General features: G+C 48.3%; 3 protein-coding genes across 3 annotated transcripts; all 3 read left to right on the top strand.

Annotated features, from left to right (window-relative positions):
* The first annotated feature begins 579 nt into the window (after positions 1-579).
* Positions 580-7,730, top strand: LOC124701651. Its single transcript, XM_047233745.1, has 10 exons — positions 580-1,242; positions 2,496-3,683; positions 4,432-5,544; positions 5,691-5,732; positions 6,084-6,160; positions 6,279-6,363; positions 6,454-6,537; positions 6,616-6,717; positions 6,830-6,928; positions 7,350-7,730. The coding sequence occupies exons 1-10, from the start codon at positions 580-582 to the stop codon at positions 7,497-7,499; spliced, it is 3,603 nt and encodes a 1,200-aa protein (XP_047089701.1). The 3' UTR covers positions 7,500-7,730.
* A 473-nt stretch (positions 7,731-8,203) lies between these two features.
* LOC124701652 (uncharacterized protein At5g64816) lies at positions 8,204-8,979 on the top strand. Its single transcript, XM_047233746.1, has one exon. It carries the CDS (start codon positions 8,396-8,398, stop codon positions 8,771-8,773), a length of 378 nt encoding a protein of 125 aa, XP_047089702.1. The 5' UTR covers positions 8,204-8,395; the 3' UTR covers positions 8,774-8,979.
* Positions 8,980-13,375: 4,396 nt separating this feature from the next.
* LOC124694886 (probable flavin-containing monooxygenase 1) lies at positions 13,376-14,965 on the top strand. The gene has a single exon (XM_047227815.1). The coding sequence runs from the start codon at positions 13,376-13,378 to the stop codon at positions 14,963-14,965; it is 1,590 nt and encodes a 529-aa protein (XP_047083771.1).
* Positions 14,966-21,839: the final 6,874 nt, after the last annotated feature.

Below are 21,839 nucleotides of genomic sequence, written 5' to 3'. Positions count from 1 at the left end.
AGCGACCCTCCCCGATCGCGATGTATGTGCTCATCCTATCAAATCTAGCGCAACTACTTGTTTCATATTCAGACCTGTTACATGTGCTTAGTCTAATGTTTGTAATTAAGTATACTGGTGTATCTGTGATATTGTTTTCGGTAATCACATAATCTTCATTTTACTCTATTCTTCAAGTTTAAATAGCTATGGCTAAGGTGAATAACTGCGCCATGAAACACGCCGCGTTCACTCGTAGCAAAAACCTACGGCCATGACACGTGCTTGTCGTGGACGGAGAATATCCGAAAGAAAAACGTGCGACCTCGGAACACCGGTCGCGGTTCCGGAACTGAACCAAACTTAGCCGGCCCATCCAGAAAGCAACCGGTAGCCCACAACGACTCGCCCTCCTCCCGTCCCGTGACGCGGCGACCGCCGTCGATCTCATCCCCTCGCCGCACCACCGCCTCTCTCGCTCTCCACTCCGGCGAATATCCCCGCATGCTCTTCCGCTTCCCCGCCTTCCTCCCCAAGCAACCCGACCGACGGCCCCAAATCCGGGAGAGAAGCTAACCGCCAAGCTTCCCCGGCCCGGCGATGCTGCGGCGCGGCCTCCTCTCCGCCGCCCTCCGCCATGCCCGCCGCCTTCCCCGGCCCCGCCTCCTCTCCTCCGGCCCCACCCCGCCTCCTCCATCCTCCACCGCCTCCACCCTCCCCGTCGCGGCACCTCCCGCTCCACGCCACCACCTCGCGCCCCACACCCCCACCCCGCGCCGCATCCCCCCGCTGCTCGCCATCTCCGCGCTCTCCCTCGCCGCCGGAACCGCCACCGTCTACGCCACCACCGACAACGTCGAGGAGACCCTGGCGCGGACGAGGGCGTCCGCGGCGCGCGTGGCGGGGCAGATGCGCCACACGTGGACGGCGGGCGGGGTGCTCTGCAAGTCGCTCATGTCCGTGCTCTCCTCCGCCAACCACGAGGTGCGCTCCGGCTTCGAGCTGCGCGTCGCCGCGCTGCTCGCCGACATCACGGCCGCCAGCGCCGCCCGCCGCGCCGCCATCGTGTCCGCCGGCCGCGGCGCCGTCGTCGACTGGCTGCTCGACAGCATCGTGCGGGGCGCCACGCAGGCCGAGGCCGCGAGGGCGCTCGCCAACCTGCTCGCAGACCCCTGGGTCGCGCCTGCCGTGCTCGGCCGCCCAAGGGCCGTGCCATGCCTCCTCCAGTTCATCTTCTCCTACCAGCCTAAGCGCGGCAAGAAGGTGATGATGACAGGTGTTGGTTTGGTGTTGTTTATTACTTTGCCTGACTGCCCAAATGTAGTTTCGTAGAAGCTTGCATTCAGTGCAATTGCGCCCATATAGTGTGTTCTCTAATTCCTTGTTAACCACATTGTGCAAAGTTAGGATATCCAACTTTTCTTACAGACCTTGTCCATCAATCGATATTGCACTAGCCATGCTCTTTGCTACCTAGAGAATTCTTAATTCCTTATAGCCTGCTGGTTAACCATATTATCGTGTAAGGTTAGCATACAAAACTTGTACGCACAATTTTAGGATATACAACTTATACAATTGCCGTTATACACGTTATGCACCAGTCATTTTCTGTTAGTGAATTCCTGACCCAATGTAGCCTGGTCTGTATAGCTAGGAATCAGGTCATGATGTGCTACATTGCAGGATACAGATGTTGTAAGTTTGGTGTTGGTTTGGTGTTGTTTGCTTTGCCTGATTGCTCAAATGTAGCTTCGTAGAAGCTTGCATTCAGTGTAATTGCGCCCATATAGTGTGTTCTCTAATTCCTTGTTAACCACATTGTGCAAAGTTAGGATATCCAACTTTTCTTATAGACTTTGTCCATCAATCTATATTGCACTAGCCATGGTCTTTGCTACCTAGAGAATTCTTAATTCGTTTTAGCCTGCCTGGTTAACCATATTATTGTGTAAGGTTAGGATACAAAACTTGTACCTACAATTTTAGGATATACAACTTATACAATTGCCGTTATACACATTGACATGATATTGCAGCAGTTATTTCCTGTCAGTGAATTCCTGACCCAATGTAGCATGGTCTATATACCTAGGAATCAGGTCATTGTGTGCTACATTGCAGGATTCAGATGCTGTAAGTTTAGGATGTTGATTATATGAATGTCTGCTTCTCAGATCTTTGTAATACATACTGCAGTATTAGGGCAATAGATCTGCAATTCGTTTCTGGAACTGCAAATTAGCTGCACAACTGTGCCTTTTTCATTGACCATCAAAATATCAAATTAAGAGTATATATTGTATTTTCGTTGATTGCGCCCTGATCTTTCCTTTCTCCATTCTCTGCATTAGAATATTTTTGTTTTGGTGACGGAGCATTTTTCTTCAACTTAATTCATCTTCTTTTCTGGTAGCATATAGTTGATGAACATTTTGTTTTATGGAACAAAGCAGTTTATAGTTTTCATGTTATGAGTTGTGTATACCTAATACATCGCTTTGTTGTTGAAACAGAACTCTAGATATTCTTCATTTGATGGTTTAGACCACTCTAAAGGAAGGAGCATGCTTGTCGCTGCTCTCATGGATATAATCACATCCAACTGTGACAATGCAAATTATTCGTCGTTTCAGCCTTTGTTGCCCGCAGATGCTGATACAAGAGATATTGCAGTAGCCCTTGAAGTCATTGAGCAAGGGGGGATGCATTTTGATGACCATGAGGATAATAGCAGTGATGATGGTGATAGTGGATTAAAGGGGATAGGGATCAAGGTACTTGGTGGAACCACTATATTGGGATTCTCTAGAGAAAATAACTCGCTAGAGATGGGCAACTCAGGTGATGATATCCAGGAAGTTGCGCAAAACGGTAGAATGGAAGCTGGACAGAATAGTAGAGGTCTGGTAATACAAGAGTCTATTAGTGATTCTTCAGACATTGAGAGACTAAGTTCTCATGGTACCCCAGGCCTTTGGGATGATTTACAGAGGGAGCATGTAGCTGTACCTTTTGCTACCTGGGCTCTTGCTAATTGGGCTATTGCATCAGATCTAAACCGCACTCGTATTCAAGAACTTGATAGTGACGGGCATGCTGTCACAACTGCACTGAAGGCTCCGGAAAGAACTGTCAAGTGGCATGGAGCCTTGGTGGCCCGAGCTCTTTTGGAAGACCAGAGCTTGACACTGGCTCCTTCTGTCCCTGATTGGTCCTCGAGTCTTCTTTTAACAGCTTCTCAGGCCACCGAGAATGGCGACATGTCATTGGCGCAAATGTCACTGTCAACTTTCCTATTATCCATGATACGATGTAGTGAGTCAAAGTTTGTGATAAGGCAGAAGGGTCTTCATCTTCTTCGTAATATTGCGAAAAAAATAGAAAATGAAAATAGTCAGAGTAGTATGAAGGAATCATTAGCGATTGCCTTGAGTTCGCTATATTCCGGTGAAGTTCCTTTGTCACTTGAAGAATCTCAAAGATGGTCCGGCGTTCTTCTTCGTTGGCTCTTTGACAAGTCTGTATCAGACACGACACATCTTACGTCTGTAAAAATTCTTTCATCTATACTTGAGGATTATGGGCCATCATCCGTGCCGATTTCTCAGGGATGGTTAGCCCTCGTGCTTTCTGAAATTCTTGGAGACAGCAAGACACAAAATATCAAAGGAACAGCCCCGCCTCAACCAGAGAGAGTGAAGGTTATAACTCACATACTTACCGCAAAATATATTTTGAATGTGTGTGCACTTTGCAGATATATCAACCATGCACAGTGTACACCACAACATAAATTGTTTGGTAGCAGGGTTGGTTAAAGTAGCTGTAGATTAACGAAGTACACACAAAGCGTCAAATTGATACTAGAATGTCATGTCACCCATAAACATAACATGGTATTTCATTTGTTTCAATCGTAAGTTACATTTGTCATCACTCATGAGCATTGGGGATGGAGCAACAATATTGTTAACAGTTCCTGTATGTGATTTTTGCTACTCCCTCCGATCCATAATAAGTGTCGTGGTTTTAGTTCATTTTTAGTCGAATTTTGAATTTGAACTAGACCCACGACACTTTCTATGGATCAGAGGGAGTATGTACTTTGATGACACTACAGAAGGCTTCACAGAAAGCTATTTAGGGTAGCCTGGTGGGGTTATCCTGGTGTGTGGATATGTTCTGTACATTATATATGTTTTGATTGGACCGTTCTTTAGAAATACAGACATTTGGTTACAGCAACATTTCTTATTTATAGTCCTGTTCAACCAGCCTGTTCAATATATCTCTGCACTTATTTTTACCTCACAGTATAGCTTAATTTTATAATTATCTGACTTGAGGAATTTACGACTAGATGAGTTGCTACCCTAGCCCTAATGCTACCTTTTCTTACAAATCTTGTTCCTCTTCCTGGTGTCCTAATACAAATTTTATTTTTGACAGAATCAAGTTGATTATCATAATGCTTACACGGCGACTCAGGTCTTGAATCAATTAGCTACAGCTGTTGTTAAATTAGCAAGTGTTCAATCAGGCTATGATTCTGGGTCTGGTGACAAAGTGCCACTTCCCGATTTTCTCTCCCTTGAACCATTTGCTACAGCCCTGAAGAACATGAACAAAAAGAGCCCACCCAAGTTTGATGCAGTTGACTCTGCGTTAGCTACGCTTAAGGGAATAAAAGCACTAGCCGAGCTTTCTTCTGAGGATGTTGTGTGCCAAAAGAGGATAGCTGATTTAGGAGTTCTTTCCTTGTTGAGACACATCCTTGTTGGTGACGATTATGAGAAACTTGCTGCAATAGAAGCATATGATGCATCCCGGCTACGAGAAGTACAAGATAAGAATGTTTCTGCTTCTAATGATTCTTCTACTGCTGCTACAACTGATCCCAGTAGTGTACGGGTTCCTCCGGCAGCACATATTCGACGGCACGCTGGGCGGCTGCTTACCATTCTCTCCCTTCTACCCAATTCAAAGAAGGAAATTATTTCTGATGATGTATGGTGCAAGTGGCTTGAGGAATGTGCAAGTGGACGACTTCCTTGCAATGATATAAAACTAAAAAGTTACTGCAGACTAACTCTGTTAAACGTATTCTGCTCTGAGAATCAGAATACAAGAAGTGCTTCTGGTGAATATCCTGATACAGGAAGTGAGAACAAAAGAAAATGTCCTCAGTTTGGAGATGCGCTGTTCTTGCTGAATCCAGAATTACCTCTAGAGGTTCATTTGGACAACAGTGGTTGTGGTATTTCAAGAGATACTTGTAAGGATGATGGATGCGTTGAAGATAGTGCCTCTGAAACTCGAAGCATAGATGATTCAGATACTGCATCCAAATGTGTCTCCCCTTTGGTCGATGTTGTGTTTATCCATGGTCTTCGTGGTGGCCCATTCAACTCATGGCGGATAGCTGATGACAAGTCATCAACTACCAAAGGTGGTCTGGTGGAAACCATAGACGAAGATGCTGGAAAAGAAGGCACTTGTTGGCCAAGAGAATGGCTTTCATCAGATTTTCCCCAAGCTCGTTTCTTGACGGTCAAATACAAGGTTTGTTCTTTAATGCGCCGGTTTTCTCTTATGTTGGTACCTTGAAAAGCTTAACTTTGTCAACATTTTATGCTTCTCATCTGATATCATTCTTGTTCCTTCTTAAATGTTCCAAGATCCTTACCAGTTTCAAATGATTTATGCAGACAAATTTGACACAATGGTCTGGAGCCAGCTTGCCCCTTCAGGTTTGTGTTCTGGACAGTTCAAGTTGTGCATATACTCACACCTTTCCTTTTGTCTGATTAAGCCTGGACCAAGCTGTTAGTCTCACAATACAAAAATAAAGGCACATACAAAAAGATATCCTTGTGGTTCATGCAATTTTTTCTGTACAGATAGATCATGCTATTACATTTTATGTTTCCCCAAAGCTTTTCACCATTGGTATGCAATACAAAAGCTTACATCACTCTAGGTTATAATATTATTTTATCTGAAGTTATGCATGGTCTGAGATATTTTGATATCTTTGGGTGTTGGTTGGCATGTTTTCTTGGCCAAAATGGCATATGTTTGAGATCATATTTGTTGTATAGGAGGTGAGCTCCATGCTGCTGAGGAAGATGGTGGCTGCTGGGATCGGTAGTCGTCCTGTTGTGTTTGTGACTCATAGGTGAGGATTGTTGCTTGGTTTATATTGTTGCTTACACATGGGCTGAAAGCCTGAAACATCTGTATCAGCTAAATGAATTAACAAACTAATATTTTCAACCCCATTTTTGTACTTGCAGCATGGGAGGACTGGTGGTTAAGCAGATGTTGCATCAAGCGAAGCTGAACAATTATGACAAGTTCCTGAACAATACAATTGGACTAGTATGTGTTTCACTGTTCATTCTTGGGATTGTATCCGAGTTCTAACTTAAATATTTTAGGGGAAGAGTTCTAACTCTGTTTATATGGCAGGTCTTCTATAGCTGTCCACATTTTGGCAGTAAACTTGCTGACATGCCATGGCGTATGGGTTATGTGCTTCGTCCAGCTCCTTCAGTACGTTCCTCATATGATAAACTCGCAACTGATGTTTTTCATTCGTTTATATTTTCTGACACTCATTAATTCCCTTAGATTGGCGAATTAAGAAGTGGGTCTCCAAGACTGGTCGAGTTAAATGATTTTGTGCGGCAGCGCTACAGTAAGGGACTTCTTGATGTTCTAAGTTTTTGCGAGGTAAAGGAAAATGTTCTCATAGACTCACACATGCTTTTACTGCCACAACACCAAGTTATCTGTGCTAATTTGTCTATAGAAAAGTTATCTGTGCTAACTTTCTTCTTAACAGAGCGATGTCACACCAATTGTTGAAGGTTATGGTGGTTGGGCATTTCGAGTGGAGATAGTGCCAATTGAATCTGCATACCCAGGATATGGGGAGCTGGTTGTAAGTATCCTATCAGTTGTATTATTTCATTCAAACCATCATGTACAGAGGTGTTATACTTGCTTGTGTTTTGAGGGAGTTGAATGCAACATGTGGTAGGCTCTCCAATCGTAACATGAATAATGATGGAAATAGTACATGTCTGTTCAAATTCAAATATATTTCCAAATATCCTAATTGCAGTGCTAAATAATATGGAAAAACACAGGGGTTTATGTGCAATACTGTACTTATCCCAATGTAACTGAAGACTTGAGAGTTCAGAGTCAGTTCCACATTTATAACATGTGATATTATGTTCATTTTGGGTGTTGCTATAATTTCCTCCGAAATACTGGCTTGTTGTCAAGCTTAAGAAAAAGCGTGCCAATTGACGGAACTTGCAATGCAAGTGATTACTAAATCCTATGAATTTGTGCAGGTTCTGCAGGACACTGACCATATAAATTCATGTAAACCGGTGAACAAGAATGATCCTTCATATGCGGAGACTTTGGCTTTTCTGGAGAAAAACTTGAAATTGCGTGAGAAAAAGCCGAGTCCTAGTTTGTGTTTCCCCCCAGAATGTTGAGCTCCATCCAGTACAGTGTATCACTTGCATGCGAATAGTGCACAGAATTTCCTTGGGCAGTATAGAGGCTTCTGTTTTCTCAGAGATTTCTTGTACTTTTAGGAGATTTGGGCGGGGTGCTGTGTTTTATGAAGCCCGCGTCCAATTAGACGACAACACGTTGTACATGTAACTGACAAGCTGTAAATAGTGACCCTCTTTTGCTTTGCTGAAATGGTCCATCCTTTGTACGGGTACTGTATATAGTGTCTGACATCTGAACAGGATAGAACTTCAGAGGAGCATGCATTTACATCATGTTAAAATGGCTCCTTATCCTGATGCCAAATTCTTATGTGTGCATTGCTTGTTATGATCAGCGAGACATCCAGTGTGGTTGATATTTGTTTTGTTCTGTTCTGTTGAGAGGTCTGGTCTTTGGTTTGTGTTGCAAAATTTCAACTTTTGTATTGAGAGCATTGCAATATTTCGAAAAATAATAAATAAATAAATGTACTCAGTATTTTATTTTTCTCCTTGGCTTATTGCAATATTGCCTTGGTGTTATCGATGAAGTTATACGGGCCTTCAGCGTGAAATTCGGGCCGGATGCAGCCCAAGTCCAGTTCCCAGCATCATCTCTCTCCAGTCTCCTGTCAGGGGCACCATCATCTCTTTTTCCGCTGTTCGTTTCCTGGAGTAAAACCTTCGCCCCTCTGCCCTTCGCCGGCGGCGACCGGCGAGCAAACAACCAGCTCCAGGTAGGAAATCCTCGCCCGCTTCTCGCCCTTGATTTTTCTTTGATTCGTTGTGGATTCTTGCCTCGCGATTTGATTTCCCCTCCGACGGATGGGGTCCAATCTGACTCCCGGAGCCTCGATTTACTTATCCATCCGCCCCCAGGTTTCGCGGCCAGGATGGTGGACGCGTGGTGGCCCGTCATCGCGGCGGCCGTCCCGGCGATCGTGGCCGGGCAGGCCTTCCGCGTCAAGCGGCGGCGCGACGAGGAGCAGCGCCTCAAGGCGGCGCGGGGCCGCGAGAAGAGCTCCGACGAGGTGTTCGTCTGCGAGCGCGTCTGCACCTCCAAGCGGATGCTCAAGAAGGTGGGCGCCTTCTCCAAGGACCCCATCCCGGACACCTGCGTCACCGTCTGCGGCGTCTCCGAGCTCGACGCCTGCGCCGACGCCTGCGCGCGCACCGTCTGCGTCAACCAGCACCAGGTGCCCAACTGGAACGACGTCTGCCTCAAGCGCTGCCAGAGCGAGTGCCTCAAGCTCTCATCCACCATCATCTAGTAGTACCTTATCCTGGGGATGCACTGTTTCCTGCTTCAGTTTACTTGTTGCTTAGAGAACTTCAGACATCTGTGTCTGTCGTTTATATGTCCGGAGGGGAGGATTGGAGTTGAGTGAAATGGCTTATCCTGGTTGTTATGCTCTGTTCATTCCATCGGTCCTTGCAAATTTGATATATCTGCTGTCGAGATGAATCATGATTGCTACCAAACCTACCATGTCTGGATATGCTAGGCATAAAACAGGCTGGGTTTGCCCCCCCTGTTGGATGAAATACTTACACGGTTCAATAACGTACTTGTTTCCCTGAAATTATTGACTGTAGATCTTTATCCGAGCATGGTACTCACGTATTAGATTTGATGGCTCTGTTGGATGAAATGCTGACCAGTTGAACTCCAAACATGCTGCCTACAGTTGCTGGCACTGATCTCTATTTGAGTGTTATGCATATTTATTCTTAAATTTGGAGTATTCTGAAATACATTTGGGGGCCATATGCCAACTTTTGGATTTGTGATCTCTTGGACCTTTTCAAGTTCAATTTTGTAGGCATTGTACACAGTTATGCTTTCTGCAGTGCAGCAAGTGGAAGTGCCGATATGTTTTCCCTTCAGCTGAACTATTGATTTGTTGACGCTATTGTAGCAGCTAAGGAATATATTTCATGGCTTATTTGTTTCGGCTTTCACAATGCTATGAGCTTGTATATCGGAACTGATAACAATGCCGCGCTTATCCTGATGCAGTGTTTCCTGTTTCAGTTTGCTGTTTAAAATCTTCAGACGATTGGCTGTCGTTTATATATCTAGAGTATCAGAATAGAGTGACAGGGTTTATCATGGTCGTCCTGCTCTGTTCATTCCATCATTCTTGCAAATTTGATCTTGACGATCTTGGTTGTCAGCTAAGCTACTGTCTGCGGCATCTCCAAGCTTGACGTCTGGGCCAACGCCTGCACATGCACTGTCTGCTTCTACCAGCATCAGTTGCCCAACTGGAACGACGTCTGACTCAAGCGCTACCAGAGCGAGTGCCTCAAGCTCTCCTCCACCATCATGCAGTAGCCGTGGTACCTTATCCTCGGGATGCAGTGTTTCCTGTCTCAGTTTACTTGTTGCTTAGAGAGCTCAGACATCTTTGGCTGTCGTTTATATGTCTGGAGTGGAGGATGGAATCGGGTGAAATGGCTTATCCTGGTTGTTATGCTATGGTCATTCCATCAGTTCCTTCAAATTTGATCTCTGACATATTTGTTTTGGAGATGAATCATGGTTGCTAGCTAACCTACCATGTCCTGATATGCTAGGCATAAAACAAGCTGGGTTTGCCCTCTTAGATGAAATACTTGAACTGTTACCATATGCATTTCCTTGAAGTTACTGACTTTAGATCTTTATTTGAGCACGATGAGGGTCACTTAGATTTGATGGCCATGTTGGATGAAATGCTGTCCAGCTGAACTCCAAATATGTTGCTCACAGTTGCTGGCTTTGATCTCTATTTCAGTATCATGCTTATTTACTCTCAGATTTAGAGTATTTTGAAATACATTTGGAGGTTCATATGCCAAATCTTAGGGTTGTGATCTTTTAGACCTTTCCAGGTTAAATCCTGTAGGCATTGGATACAGGGATGCTTGCTTCAATTCATGGTGCAGCAGCCAGAGTGGTGATAATTTTTCCTTCAGCTGAACCATTGATTTGTTGACGGTATTGTAGCAACTGCGGATGGATAAATATTGCCTTCAGATTGCTATGAGCTTATATACCTGGGATGGATACCAATTGCCAGTGCCTCTTACCTGATGCAAGGCTTCCTGCTTTGGTTCATTTTATTGTTTAGAATCTGCAGAAATATGTGTCTGTCATTTTATCTAGTGAAATGGCTTATCCTGGTTGTTATGCTCTGCTCGTTCCATCGATTTCTGCAAATTTGATCTCGTCACATATTTGTTGTCAAGCTGAAACATGATTGTTAGACAATCTACAATGTTCTAATTTGCTGCTAGGTGTTACTGAGGTTGGGTTTGGGCGTTTGGCCCTGTTGGATGGAATTCTGACCAGTTTAGTTCCATATATGTTGCCAGCAAATGTTGTCTGTTATCTCTATTTGAGTTCCATATAGTTCGAGATTATTATTCTGAATTCATTTGGGCTCTATATATCCTGAATCTTAGAGCTGTGATCTTTTAAACCTTTTCCAGTTAAATTTCGTGAGCGTTGCATGCCGGCAGACTTGCGGAAGATCGACTACCACTTTGTGCGTGAGCAGGTCACCAAGAAGGCGCTCGAGATTCGTCATGTATCTACTCATGATCAGCTACCTGATGTCCTCACCAAGCCACTTGCGGTTCAATAGTTTGAGCATTTCAGGAGCGACCTCAATGGTCTAGAAGGAATGGTTTTATTAAATAAACTGGGATACACAAAGAATGATAAAATTTCAAATTGAGAACATTATAACTGAGCACCCCCCCAGCCCTCTAGACCATCAACATTTTGATGGAAAGAAAAAGAATAACGCGGGCATGCGATCTGTTGTGTCTCATTGCGACTGCCCAACCACTAGCACGACAGTTCTTTATGATGAAATATCGATACGGTAGCTTAATATAGTTTATTACACTGATTTTGTTCCAAAGTATGGAGACCAATTAGACGGCATTTGTGCTGATAATGTTTCTTTCTGTTCTTTTCTTTTGCTTATTTGCTTACCTTTTTTCATGGTTGCACCTTTAAATAAACGTACAACTACCTCTCAAGAAAAGTGAAACCATGGTTCTTTTTTCTATTATGTTGGCCTATTTTTTATAATAAATCTATTTAGAAAATGAGGATATCTCTGAAAACCAAGGTTGTTGCATGGTACCTTCGTCGGGGTGTTATTCTTACTAAAGATAACCTTGCAAAATGCAAATGTCAAAGTTGTACGAAATGTGTTTTTTTTATCGCGCAGAGGATACAATAAAACACATTTTCTTCCAATGTCAGTTCGCTAGGTCTATATGGTCAACCATTCAGATATGTTCTACCTTATATCCTCCTCGTAGCATTGCAAATATTTGTGGTTATTAGCTAAATGGTGTGGATTCTAGGTTCAAAACTTATATAAGAGTGGGAGAGATTGTTGTTATATGGTCGCTTTAACTATGTAGAAATGACAAGATTTTTAATGATAAAAACTCTTCTGTTATGCAGGTTGTTTACTGATGTACGGCCCTCCGTTCATGGTCGTCGCTTCAGCGACCAAAGGAGTGACTACATAGTCGTCGGTGCAGCTTCTATGGACTAGTTGGCAATCTCCATTTTGTTTTCCCATTCATGATAGTCTTGCTATGTGTTGTATATTAATTTGGACGGTTGTGTGCATTCTAGCTGCGGAGGCCCGGTGCAATGCTTAAATATTTAAGTAATAAAACACTTTTTATCGGGAAAAACCTTTTGATCGAAGTCATACTTCATTAAATTTGATCAACTTTTTACTAGAAAAAAGCAACATTATGCACTAAATTAGTGATCCTGGCAGAGCAAAGCTCGTTTAATAATATACTAAACGTATACTAATAAGCCCTGCCTCAAAATTAGTACCATTATGACACTAAATTAGTACTCCGAGCACGCTTGTAATTCATACCGTGGCTCGTATCGACTTAGCAAACTCACGAGTTAGCTAGTTTAACTTGTTGTATATGTGCAGACATGAGCTATGTAAGAAAACTAGTAATTCTCGTACAAATTTAGAATTAGAACAAGAATGTTCTTTTCCTCTACTCAAGAGGGTAAACGAGTACCATTATGGAAATGTTTGCTAAGTGCCAAATTTAGAATTAGAACAAGAATGTTATAAAACTACATTTTGACGTTTCCACTATGGTCCAAATGGCAATGTCAAACTACGCGTTGACGTTGAATTTCATTTGAAATGTGCCCAAGTGTAGAACTTTGTATGAAATTATTTTATATCATTTGGAATCACCCAGAATAGCTGAAGTTGTTTTGTGATGTAAATGAAATGAAACACATAAAAACAGGTGATATAAAACTACATTTTGATGATGTATTTTACATCACCAGGGAAGATGCTCTAACAAAAACTTAACACTTGAAGAACTGTACCCAAAAAGACATGGAGAGCTCTCCATCTCCAATCTTAATCGCATCAGTCATTTGTCACTAAGAAGCAGTCAACGTGTTATATTGTGATCCAAATTTATATTAAAAGGAGGCTAACTTCTAACAAGCGGATCAATATCACCTTCTTATATATACTTCTTAGTCATCAGCTAAGGTTTATCAGATTACAAGCTAACCCATGACGTATGTAAACACTTGCTGGCTGATATCCGCGATTTTTTCTCTCTATTTTGGAGGAATTTTCATGTTAAATTTTGTATCTTCACTGTGATTTCCTTTTCGTACGGCACTGCTCTTGTAAAATGTTGATTCATTTTACCAGCCAAGTTGATTGATTTCCAATTATAAAATGTTTCACGTGATCCGCGCCACTGCATACAATAATAGCAGCGACCCTGCCAAAAATTATTACATTAGCAGACAGCAGTGTGCAGAACTGCAGATACCCAAATCAGCCACTTGAGCAATGGATCAGAGGGCGAAGCGGGTGGCCATCGTGGGCGCCGGCACGACCGGGCTGGCGGCGTGCAAGCACCTGCTAGCGCGTGGGTTCCGGCCGGTGGTGTTCGAGGCCGGTGAGTCCGTGGGCGGGCTGTGGACGCGCACCCTCGCCTCCACCAGGCTCCAGACGCCCGCCGTCGCGTACCGCTACTCCGACTTCCCGTGGCCGGACTCCGCCGACGTGTTCCCGCACCACGACCAGGTCGTTGACTACCTGGCAGCCTACGCGCGCCGCTTCGGCGTCGATGAGTGCGTCAGGTTCAGGAGCACCGTCGTCGCCGCGGAGTATGTCGGCTCCGAGCCGGAGGATGCGGCGGACGGGTGGGAGCGGTGGGCCGGCAACGGCGAGGCGTTCGGCGACGGCACGGGCGTGTGGCGCCTCACCGTGCGCCAACACGGCGTCGAGACATCGCAGGTGCACGAGTTCGACTTCCTGATCCTCTGCATGGGCAGATTCGGCGGCGTGCCCAACATTCCGGCGTTCCCACCGGACGGCGGCCCGGAGGCGTTCGGGGGGCGGGTGCTCCACTCCATGGACCTGTCTGACATGGCCGACGCAGACGCCGCCGCGCTGGTGAAGGGCAAGCGCGTGGCTGTCGTGGGGGCCAGCAAGACGGCCTTCGAAATCGCCGCCGAGTGCGCCGAGGCCAACGGCGCCGGGCTGCCGTGCACGATGGTGTGCCGGAACCCGCAGTGGCTGCTCCACGGCACGAACGTGTGGGGGACGGTGAACATAGCGTACCTCTACATGAACCGCTTCGCGGAGCTCATGGTCCCCAGGCCCGGTTCCGGCGCCGCCTCGCGCATCCTGGCCGCGCTGCTCGCGCCGCTGGCGTGGGCGATATCCGCGGCGACGGGGGCGTACTACCGGAGGGAGATCCCGATGCGGGAGCACGGCATGGTGCCCGGGCACGGGTTCGCGAGGTGCGTGTCGTCGTGTCTCATCTCCATGCTGCCGGACGGGTTCTACGACCGGGTGAAGGAAGGCAGCGTCGTCTTCCAGCGGTCCAAATCATTCAGCTTCTGCGAGGACGGCCTGCAGGTGCTCGACGGTGCCGGCAGCGGCAACAAACGGCGCGTCGTGCCGGCCGACGTGGTGATCCTTGCCACCGGCTTCCGCGGCGACCAGAAACTCCGGGACATGTTTGTGTCGCCGCGGGTAAAGGACATCATCGCCGCCATGCCGCTGTATAGGGAGTGCGTGCACCCGCGGGTCGCGCAGATGGCGGTGCTGGGCTACGCGGAGGGGCTGAACAACATATACGCTTCCGAGATGGCGGCCAAGTGGGTGGCACGGCTGCTGGACGGCGGGTTCCGGCTGCCGAGCGTGCGGCGGATGGAGGAGAGCTGCGCTGAGTGGGGCAGGTACTACGAGCAGAGGAGCGGGGGCGGCGGGGACGGGCAGAGCGCGTGGAGGCCGTGCATCGGCGCCGTGAACCTGTGGTACAATGACGAGCTTTGCCGGGACATGGGGTGCGAGCACAGGAGGAAGAAGGGATTCCTCGCCGAGTGGTTCCAGCCCTACGGGGCCGTCGACTACGCCAACATTCTGTGAGCGAGGGAGAATGGATGTGCCTCTCATCAGTTGCGATCTGCCTAGTCAGACACCAGTGTTTAGATTTGTTTTCCATTTTAAGCACATCGGTTGTTGAACAGAAAAGAAAAGTAAGAATACCGTAAAGTAAGTACTATGCTGTTGTCCAGTTCATATTTTGAAGTAGTCAAAACCGGTTAAATCATCAAGTTTTTAAAGTTGGGCACCAGAGATATTTCGATCCTCATCAAAATATCTGAAATTTGAAGAAACAATACAAACACATAAATTGAATTTAGTCTGAATATAATCTGAATCTAACCTGAAATTCAAAATAAAAATATTATTGGGCTTATTAGATATACGTATTTTGTTGTTGAACTTTATCCCTTAGGTGATTTTGTGGGGTGTGTATGATGATGTGGCAGTGCTCTCTCTTATTTCGCGAGCACATCATGGTCCAGACAGAGGTCAATGGGGCCACGACAAGAAGCGCCATGTAGGATCAAGTGCCTTCCGTCTGATATTTGTAGGGGTGTAAATGGTACGTATAATTTCTGCTCTGAATTCGTATAAACATCCGATTTTAAGGATATGGTATGAAATTTCAAATCCGATGGATATGGACACATATACGGATATTGGTGGTGCGGATATCCAACGGATGTGGTAGCAGATATGGTATTGCTATTACCCGACGGATACAAATAATCCAGCATCTTTTGCGGATTATCCGACCTTTCTAGTAGGAAAATCCGATCAAATTGTCCCACCTCATCGGCCCAAAAACTCAATTAGTCTTTACATATGATATAACCCTAGGACACATGCATCTGTAAGCGCCAACTCGTTGGATATGTATTCAAGTGTACCACTATTAGCACTTGAGAAAGCATCACTCGATGCCATATCATGTTATACTAGTGTTGATTATTATGACTACAAGTTTTTTGATTAAGTTTACGCTAATATGCTACTATTGCTATGTGTCTAGTTAGGATATGATATTGAAAGGAAAACTCATGAGCATGTGTATAAGAATGAACAAACAAGTGTTTCTAGTCCCTTCTTTAGGACTCACTCATATGTTTTTTGATGATCATGTTTTCCTAATCATGAGTACTGCTAAGACCGATAACAATGGGAGTAGATTGTTGAGAAGAACAATGGTATTGAACCGACCCAGTTCTATCGGATATACTATAATACATTATTCGGATATACTATAATATATTATTCCTTGTTAATAGTACTATCCATTGTAATCATATGATACGAATCCTTAGACCATGAGAGTATCAAGAAATCTCATTCCATAAGACATGTAATGGCTACCATCAGAAGTCTACCGTAAAAGGAGGCAAGAAATATGGTAGTCATATATGTTGAAAAGAATATCGGACGACTTCGCGACTCAAGAGTGGGAACTACTCGTCTGGTATAAGGAGAGATATACTTAGCACTACTAGGAAAAAGCTTATAGGTGGAGGCAAGTGGTGCCGGCGCACCACCTTGGACGTGCGTCGGTGGAAAGTGGTGCCGGCGCACTGCCGGCCGAGCTCGCGCCGGCGATGCAGGCATACTGCCGGCGCATCTCAGGAGAAGACGCGCCGGGGAAAAATCTTGGCATGGGCTCAGCCGATCCGGGCCAGGCCTAGGAAACACTGCCGGCGCACCAGCCCAAGAGCGCGCCGGCGGTAATTTTCTGTTGCCGGCGCACTCCTGGGCTGGTGCGCCAGCAGTGTTTCCTGGGCCTGGCCCGGAGCAAATATAGCCGGATGGGATATATACTACCGGCAGCACTTAGGTCCTGGTGCGCGACAGTAACCACTGGAGTTATTTCAGCCACCAACCAGCACTCACACACCCACTACACTCCACTCCTCCACACAACCCGAGCCTTCTCCCAATCCAGCTCATTTTTGTCCATTTGTACCCCCAATTTGGCCAATTTGACCAACAAAATCATATTTTTTGAGCAAATCTTCCCTTCCTACATGCATCTCCCACATCCCCCTACGTAGATCTAGATCTACTATCCCGCATTGACCGCTCAATCTAGATCTAGATCTAGAAAGTCGGCTTCCATACTCCGTGGTCGCGGCGCGACGTCTTGATCTCGTTGAAGAATATATCAAACAAATAGGTGCCATCGGACTATTTTTGTAAACGAAAACAAAAGGAAAAAACGCCCCGCAAACTCACTTCATCCCCAACCTGAGCAACCTCCCACACCACACGCCCTCAACCCCATGGGCCACAGCCGCCGCAACGATTCGGCATGCCGCTGGCCGGCAGCGGCGCCGCTCCATCCCCGCTTCCCATCGACGGCCCCGTTTCCCCGTGGCGCCCTGTGCCCGAAGCCTTCGACCTTCACTGTGAATCGAGCGTCGGAGCATCCGCCGCCGACCAGGAGCTCATGCGTGTGCGCCTCCCTGAGCGGCACCGGTCCTCCGCCACCGCTCCAGGTCGTGCAGGCGCCGCGCACTTGAAATACGTCGCCGCCATGGTCGTTATCGGCCGCGGTCAAGATCCAAGCTGTTGCAGGACGGCGCTAACCCGGCCGTCCACTGCGGCCGATGGGGTCCTCCATGCTTCCCCCGAGCGCCGTTGTGGCCCAACTCCGGCAGGTTCCCCCCGCCCCTGGTTTCCTACACTGCTTCCTCCAACCCATCTTCTCCCGTGACCTTTTGCTATGCTCCAGATCCCCCGGCGTAGCTACAGGCCCTCCGCGCGTCCCCTTTGCCTGCTGCTCCAGGCAGACCACGGCTCTGTTTCCTGCTGTCCTGGGACATAGCCATGGCTCCTGCCCTGCCGGCTTGCAGGTCACTGGCTTCCTCGACATGGCCACCGCCCTGCTGCTCCCCTTCTCCCCACTTTGTTTTCTCACCTTCTCGTGTTAGCTGCACTTTCTATTTCTATCAATCGACCTGCTGCGCTGATGTAAACTGCACTGCTCGTGCGCTGATGAGAACATCAGTGCTTTTTAGTTTCGACAATTCAGTGCTTTTCCGGAGTAAATCCAGTCCCTGTGATTTTCTAACATCAGAGCTTTTTAGGCTGTGACGAAATGTTGTGGTGGCATGCAGGCCCATGGACAACTCGTTGTTGATTTCAAAACAAATATAGTGTGTCAAGTTTCAGAACCAACAGACTGATGCTCAACTGATTTAGTCTTCAGCAGAGTGGTGTCGATGGCACTCTTTCTACTATATTTTATTATGATCAGCGACAATAACAGAAGAGTGTGTTATTTTAGTAGTATTCTATTGACAATGGCAGAACAGGGTTTAAAATATATTAGTCTCCAACGTGTCTCACTATAAGAGTTTGATTTTTTTGCTTTTACTGTGGTCGTTAGGGTGAAGTGCGGGGCATGTATATCTCTTGGAGAATTTATGAATTCTTTTTTTTTTCGCGAAAACGCAAAAGCCTTGCGTTTCGATGCATTGATAGATAAAGAAGAGTTTATGTACAAGTCCGAGCACGGACGCAACACGCCGTACAACTCGACCCAAGGAAAAGGAAAAACAAATCTATGGGAGGAGCTGGCGCACACCCCGGGCTCCCGCGTCCGCCCATTGCCGCGCCTCGGCCGCTAAGTCGTTGAACAAGGAAGTCACCGAAGGTCGCACGTTGTCAAAGACTACTGCGTTCCGATGTTTCCAGATCCACCATGCCGTAAGCATGATAACGACGAGGTGCCCTTGCGCAGCTGGCGAGGGGCAGTCCGCACCGCCTGCGACCACCACTCCGCGAAATCACCCTCAACCGTGGGAGGGCCTGAGGTGGATCGGATCCATGACAGAACCTCAAACCAAACCGTCCTGGAGAAGGAGCATCCTGTGAGCAGATGGCTCATTGTCTCGACGGATTGGTCACGGAAGCGGGCACTCGGGCGCGTGCGGGAGGCCGCGCCGTGCCGCTCTTTCCCCGTCCGAGCATCCGTCGAGGCGGACCGGCCAAATGAAGAACTTCACCCTAGGCGGCGCCCGGGATTTCCAGTTAAGCTTCCGAGAACCCGAGATGACCGCCCTGGAAGAGGGTGTCATAGCGAGAGCTGGCCAAGTGCTGGTCATCCGTCGTCCAACGCCAAACCAGCTCGTCCGGGCCCGCCGAAAGTTGGGTGTCCCTGAGCTTGCCCCATAGCTGTACGTACTGCCACAGCGCCAGGGCGCTCGGTGCACCAACTATGTCGGGGATCCAGGTGCGTTCAACCAACGCCTCCCGGACCGTGCGAGCCTTCCGCCGACGCCTCGGTACTAAGGCGTACACCTCCGGCGCCATCTCCTTGATGGACCTGCCGTCCAGCCACCTGTCTTCCCAAAAGAGGGCGGATTCCCCGTTGCCGACCACCATGTAGGTGGAGGCCGCGAAGACATCCAACTCCGTCTTCGAGAAGTGCATATCCAGCCCGCGCCAAGGTCGCAGGGGATCAGTGCGCATCCGCCAGATCCATCTCACCCTAAGGCTGATGGCAGTGCGCTCGAGGTCTGGGATTCCCAAGCCCCCCAGCCGCAGCGGCCTACACACCCGCGCCCAGTTGACGTGGCAGTGCCCACCGTTGGCATCCGCCCTACCCGTCCATAGGAATCTTCTCAAGACCTTGTACACCTGCTTTAGTGCTTTCTTGTGGAGACCCAGCACCATTAGCTGATGTAGAGGGATCGCTGCTAGGACCGAACGGATCAGCGCCAAACGTCCCGCCCTTGGCATCATCGATGCCCTCCAGGTGGGTAGTTTGTCAGCCAGGCGGTCTACTAGGGGCTGAAATGCAACGGCCGTCAGCCTCCTGATAGATAGCGGGATGCCAAGGTATCTCACCGGGAAAGGCGCAAGATGACACTCCATGAGTTCAGCTGCGCCCGCAGCCTCCTCGTCCGAACAGGCGATCGGAGAGACAGAGCATTTAGCGAAGTTGGTACGCAACCCCGATGCATGTCCAAAGAGCTCCAGGATACCGCGTACCGCGCGCAGTTCCGTCTCATCCGGACGGCAGAAGATCACCACATCGTCTGCATAAAGCGATACCGACGTCACTAAATCCCGTCGCGCTAGACGTCTCAGAATCCCCAGCTCCATCGCCTTAGCCAACATCCTGTTGAGCGAGTTCATCATCAGAACAAACAGCGGCCGGACGAGAGGGTCTCCTCGTCTCGGGCCCGCCGATGCCAATCGGGGGCACGGCTCGCCGTTGAGCATCACCCTAGTACTCGCAGTGGATAGGAGAATGGACACCAGTTCGCGGAACTTCGGTCCAAAGCCTAACTTGCGGAGAATCTCCAAGAGGAAGCCCCACGAAACGGAATCGAAGGCGCGGGCGATGTCCAGCTTAAGCATCACCCGCGGCAGCTTCTCCCGGTGTAGGAATCTAGCTGTCTGCTGTACCAACATAAAGTTGTCATGGATGCATCGTTTGCGAATGAACGCGCATTGGTTGCGATCCACCAGCGACTCCATCCGAGGGGCAAGGCGCGTAGCTAGCGCCTTAGCAACCAGTTTGGCGAAAATGTGGATCAGGCTGATGGGCCGGTAGTCGCCTAACGCAGCCGCATCCGGACGTTTAGGCAGCAGGATTAGCAGGGCCTGGTTAAGGCCTTGGAACCCGCGCCCACACAGCGTGAACAGCTTATCGAAGGCAGCCATGAAGTCGCCTTTCACCACGCCCCAACACTTTTGGAGGAACTCAGCCGTGAACCCGTCGGGCCCGGGCGCCTTGCCCGTAGGCAGTCGCCGAATCACCTCCCAGATCTCGTCTTCCGTGAACACAACCTCCAACTCCGAGAGGTCCTCAGAGTGGATGTCCAGGAAGTCCAAGTCTAGCGAGTGCTGTCTCTCCTCAGAGGTACCAAGCAGACCTTCGAAGTGTGCGAAAGCCGCTTCAGCCATAGTCGCGTGGTCAGAGATAACCGCGCCTTCCACCTGGATGCTATGGATCACGCTCTTCTGGCGGCGGTAAGCTGCGTGTTGGTGGAAGAAGGCAGTGTTAGCGTCCCCTTCCTTGAGCCACGCGATCTTGGCCCGCTGCCTAGCCATGGTGCGCTCCAGAGAGGCCAAGCCCAGGTAAGCATGTTTGAGGTGCGCCCTGAGTCGGCGTTCGTCTGGTGACAGCTGTCTCGTCTCCATGGCCACATCCAACCTGAAGACAACCTCCCGCGCTATCATCAGCTGCAGTTTGACACAACCGACCTTCTTGTCACTCCAGCTCATCAGGCTCCGTGCCGTGCGTTTTAGTTTGGCAGTGAGCCGCCGGAAGGGGTCTGGGTCCCCCTCCACAACATCCCAGGCGCTCCGCACAGCCTCCTCGAAGCCCTCTAAGCGGAGCCAGAACCGTTCGAACTGGAACCGCCTCGGTCCTGCGGACTTGGTGGTGCAGTCCAGGAGGAGTGGGCAGTGGTCAGCCACCACCGTCGACAAGCAGCGTAGCATGCAGCTGGTATGCAACTCTTCCCAAGCAGCCGTGACAAACACCCGATCCAGCCGGACAAGAGTGGGCGTTTCCCGCTCGTTAGACCACGTGTAGCGGCGACCGTGAAGGTAGATCTCCTTTAGCTCACAGTCGTTCAAGAAGCGTCGAAATCTGCCCATCATCCTACGGTTTAGGTTACCGTTGTTTTTGTCCTCAACGCGGTAGATCAGGTTAAAATCCCCGCAGAGAGCCCAAGGTCCAGGGTGACCCCTACGGACATCGCGGAGTTCCTCGAGGAAGGCGACCTTGTCGGCCTCGGCCGTGGACCATAGACACACGTCGGCCACCAACCGAGCCACCACCCACCGGAGACCCTCGATCGTGACACCGTTAGCCCCGTAATGGGCGCTATCAAGCTGCACCACCCGGCTAGTCCAAGCCACAATGATCCCCCCCTAGTACCAGTCGCCGGCAAGCAGAAGTAAG

This window comes from Lolium rigidum, chromosome 3 (genome assembly GCF_022539505.1).
Source record: "Lolium rigidum isolate FL_2022 chromosome 3, APGP_CSIRO_Lrig_0.1, whole genome shotgun sequence".
NCBI lineage: Eukaryota > Viridiplantae > Streptophyta > Magnoliopsida > Poales > Poaceae > Lolium > Lolium rigidum.
This window is presented reverse-complemented; position numbering and strand designations above follow the sequence as displayed.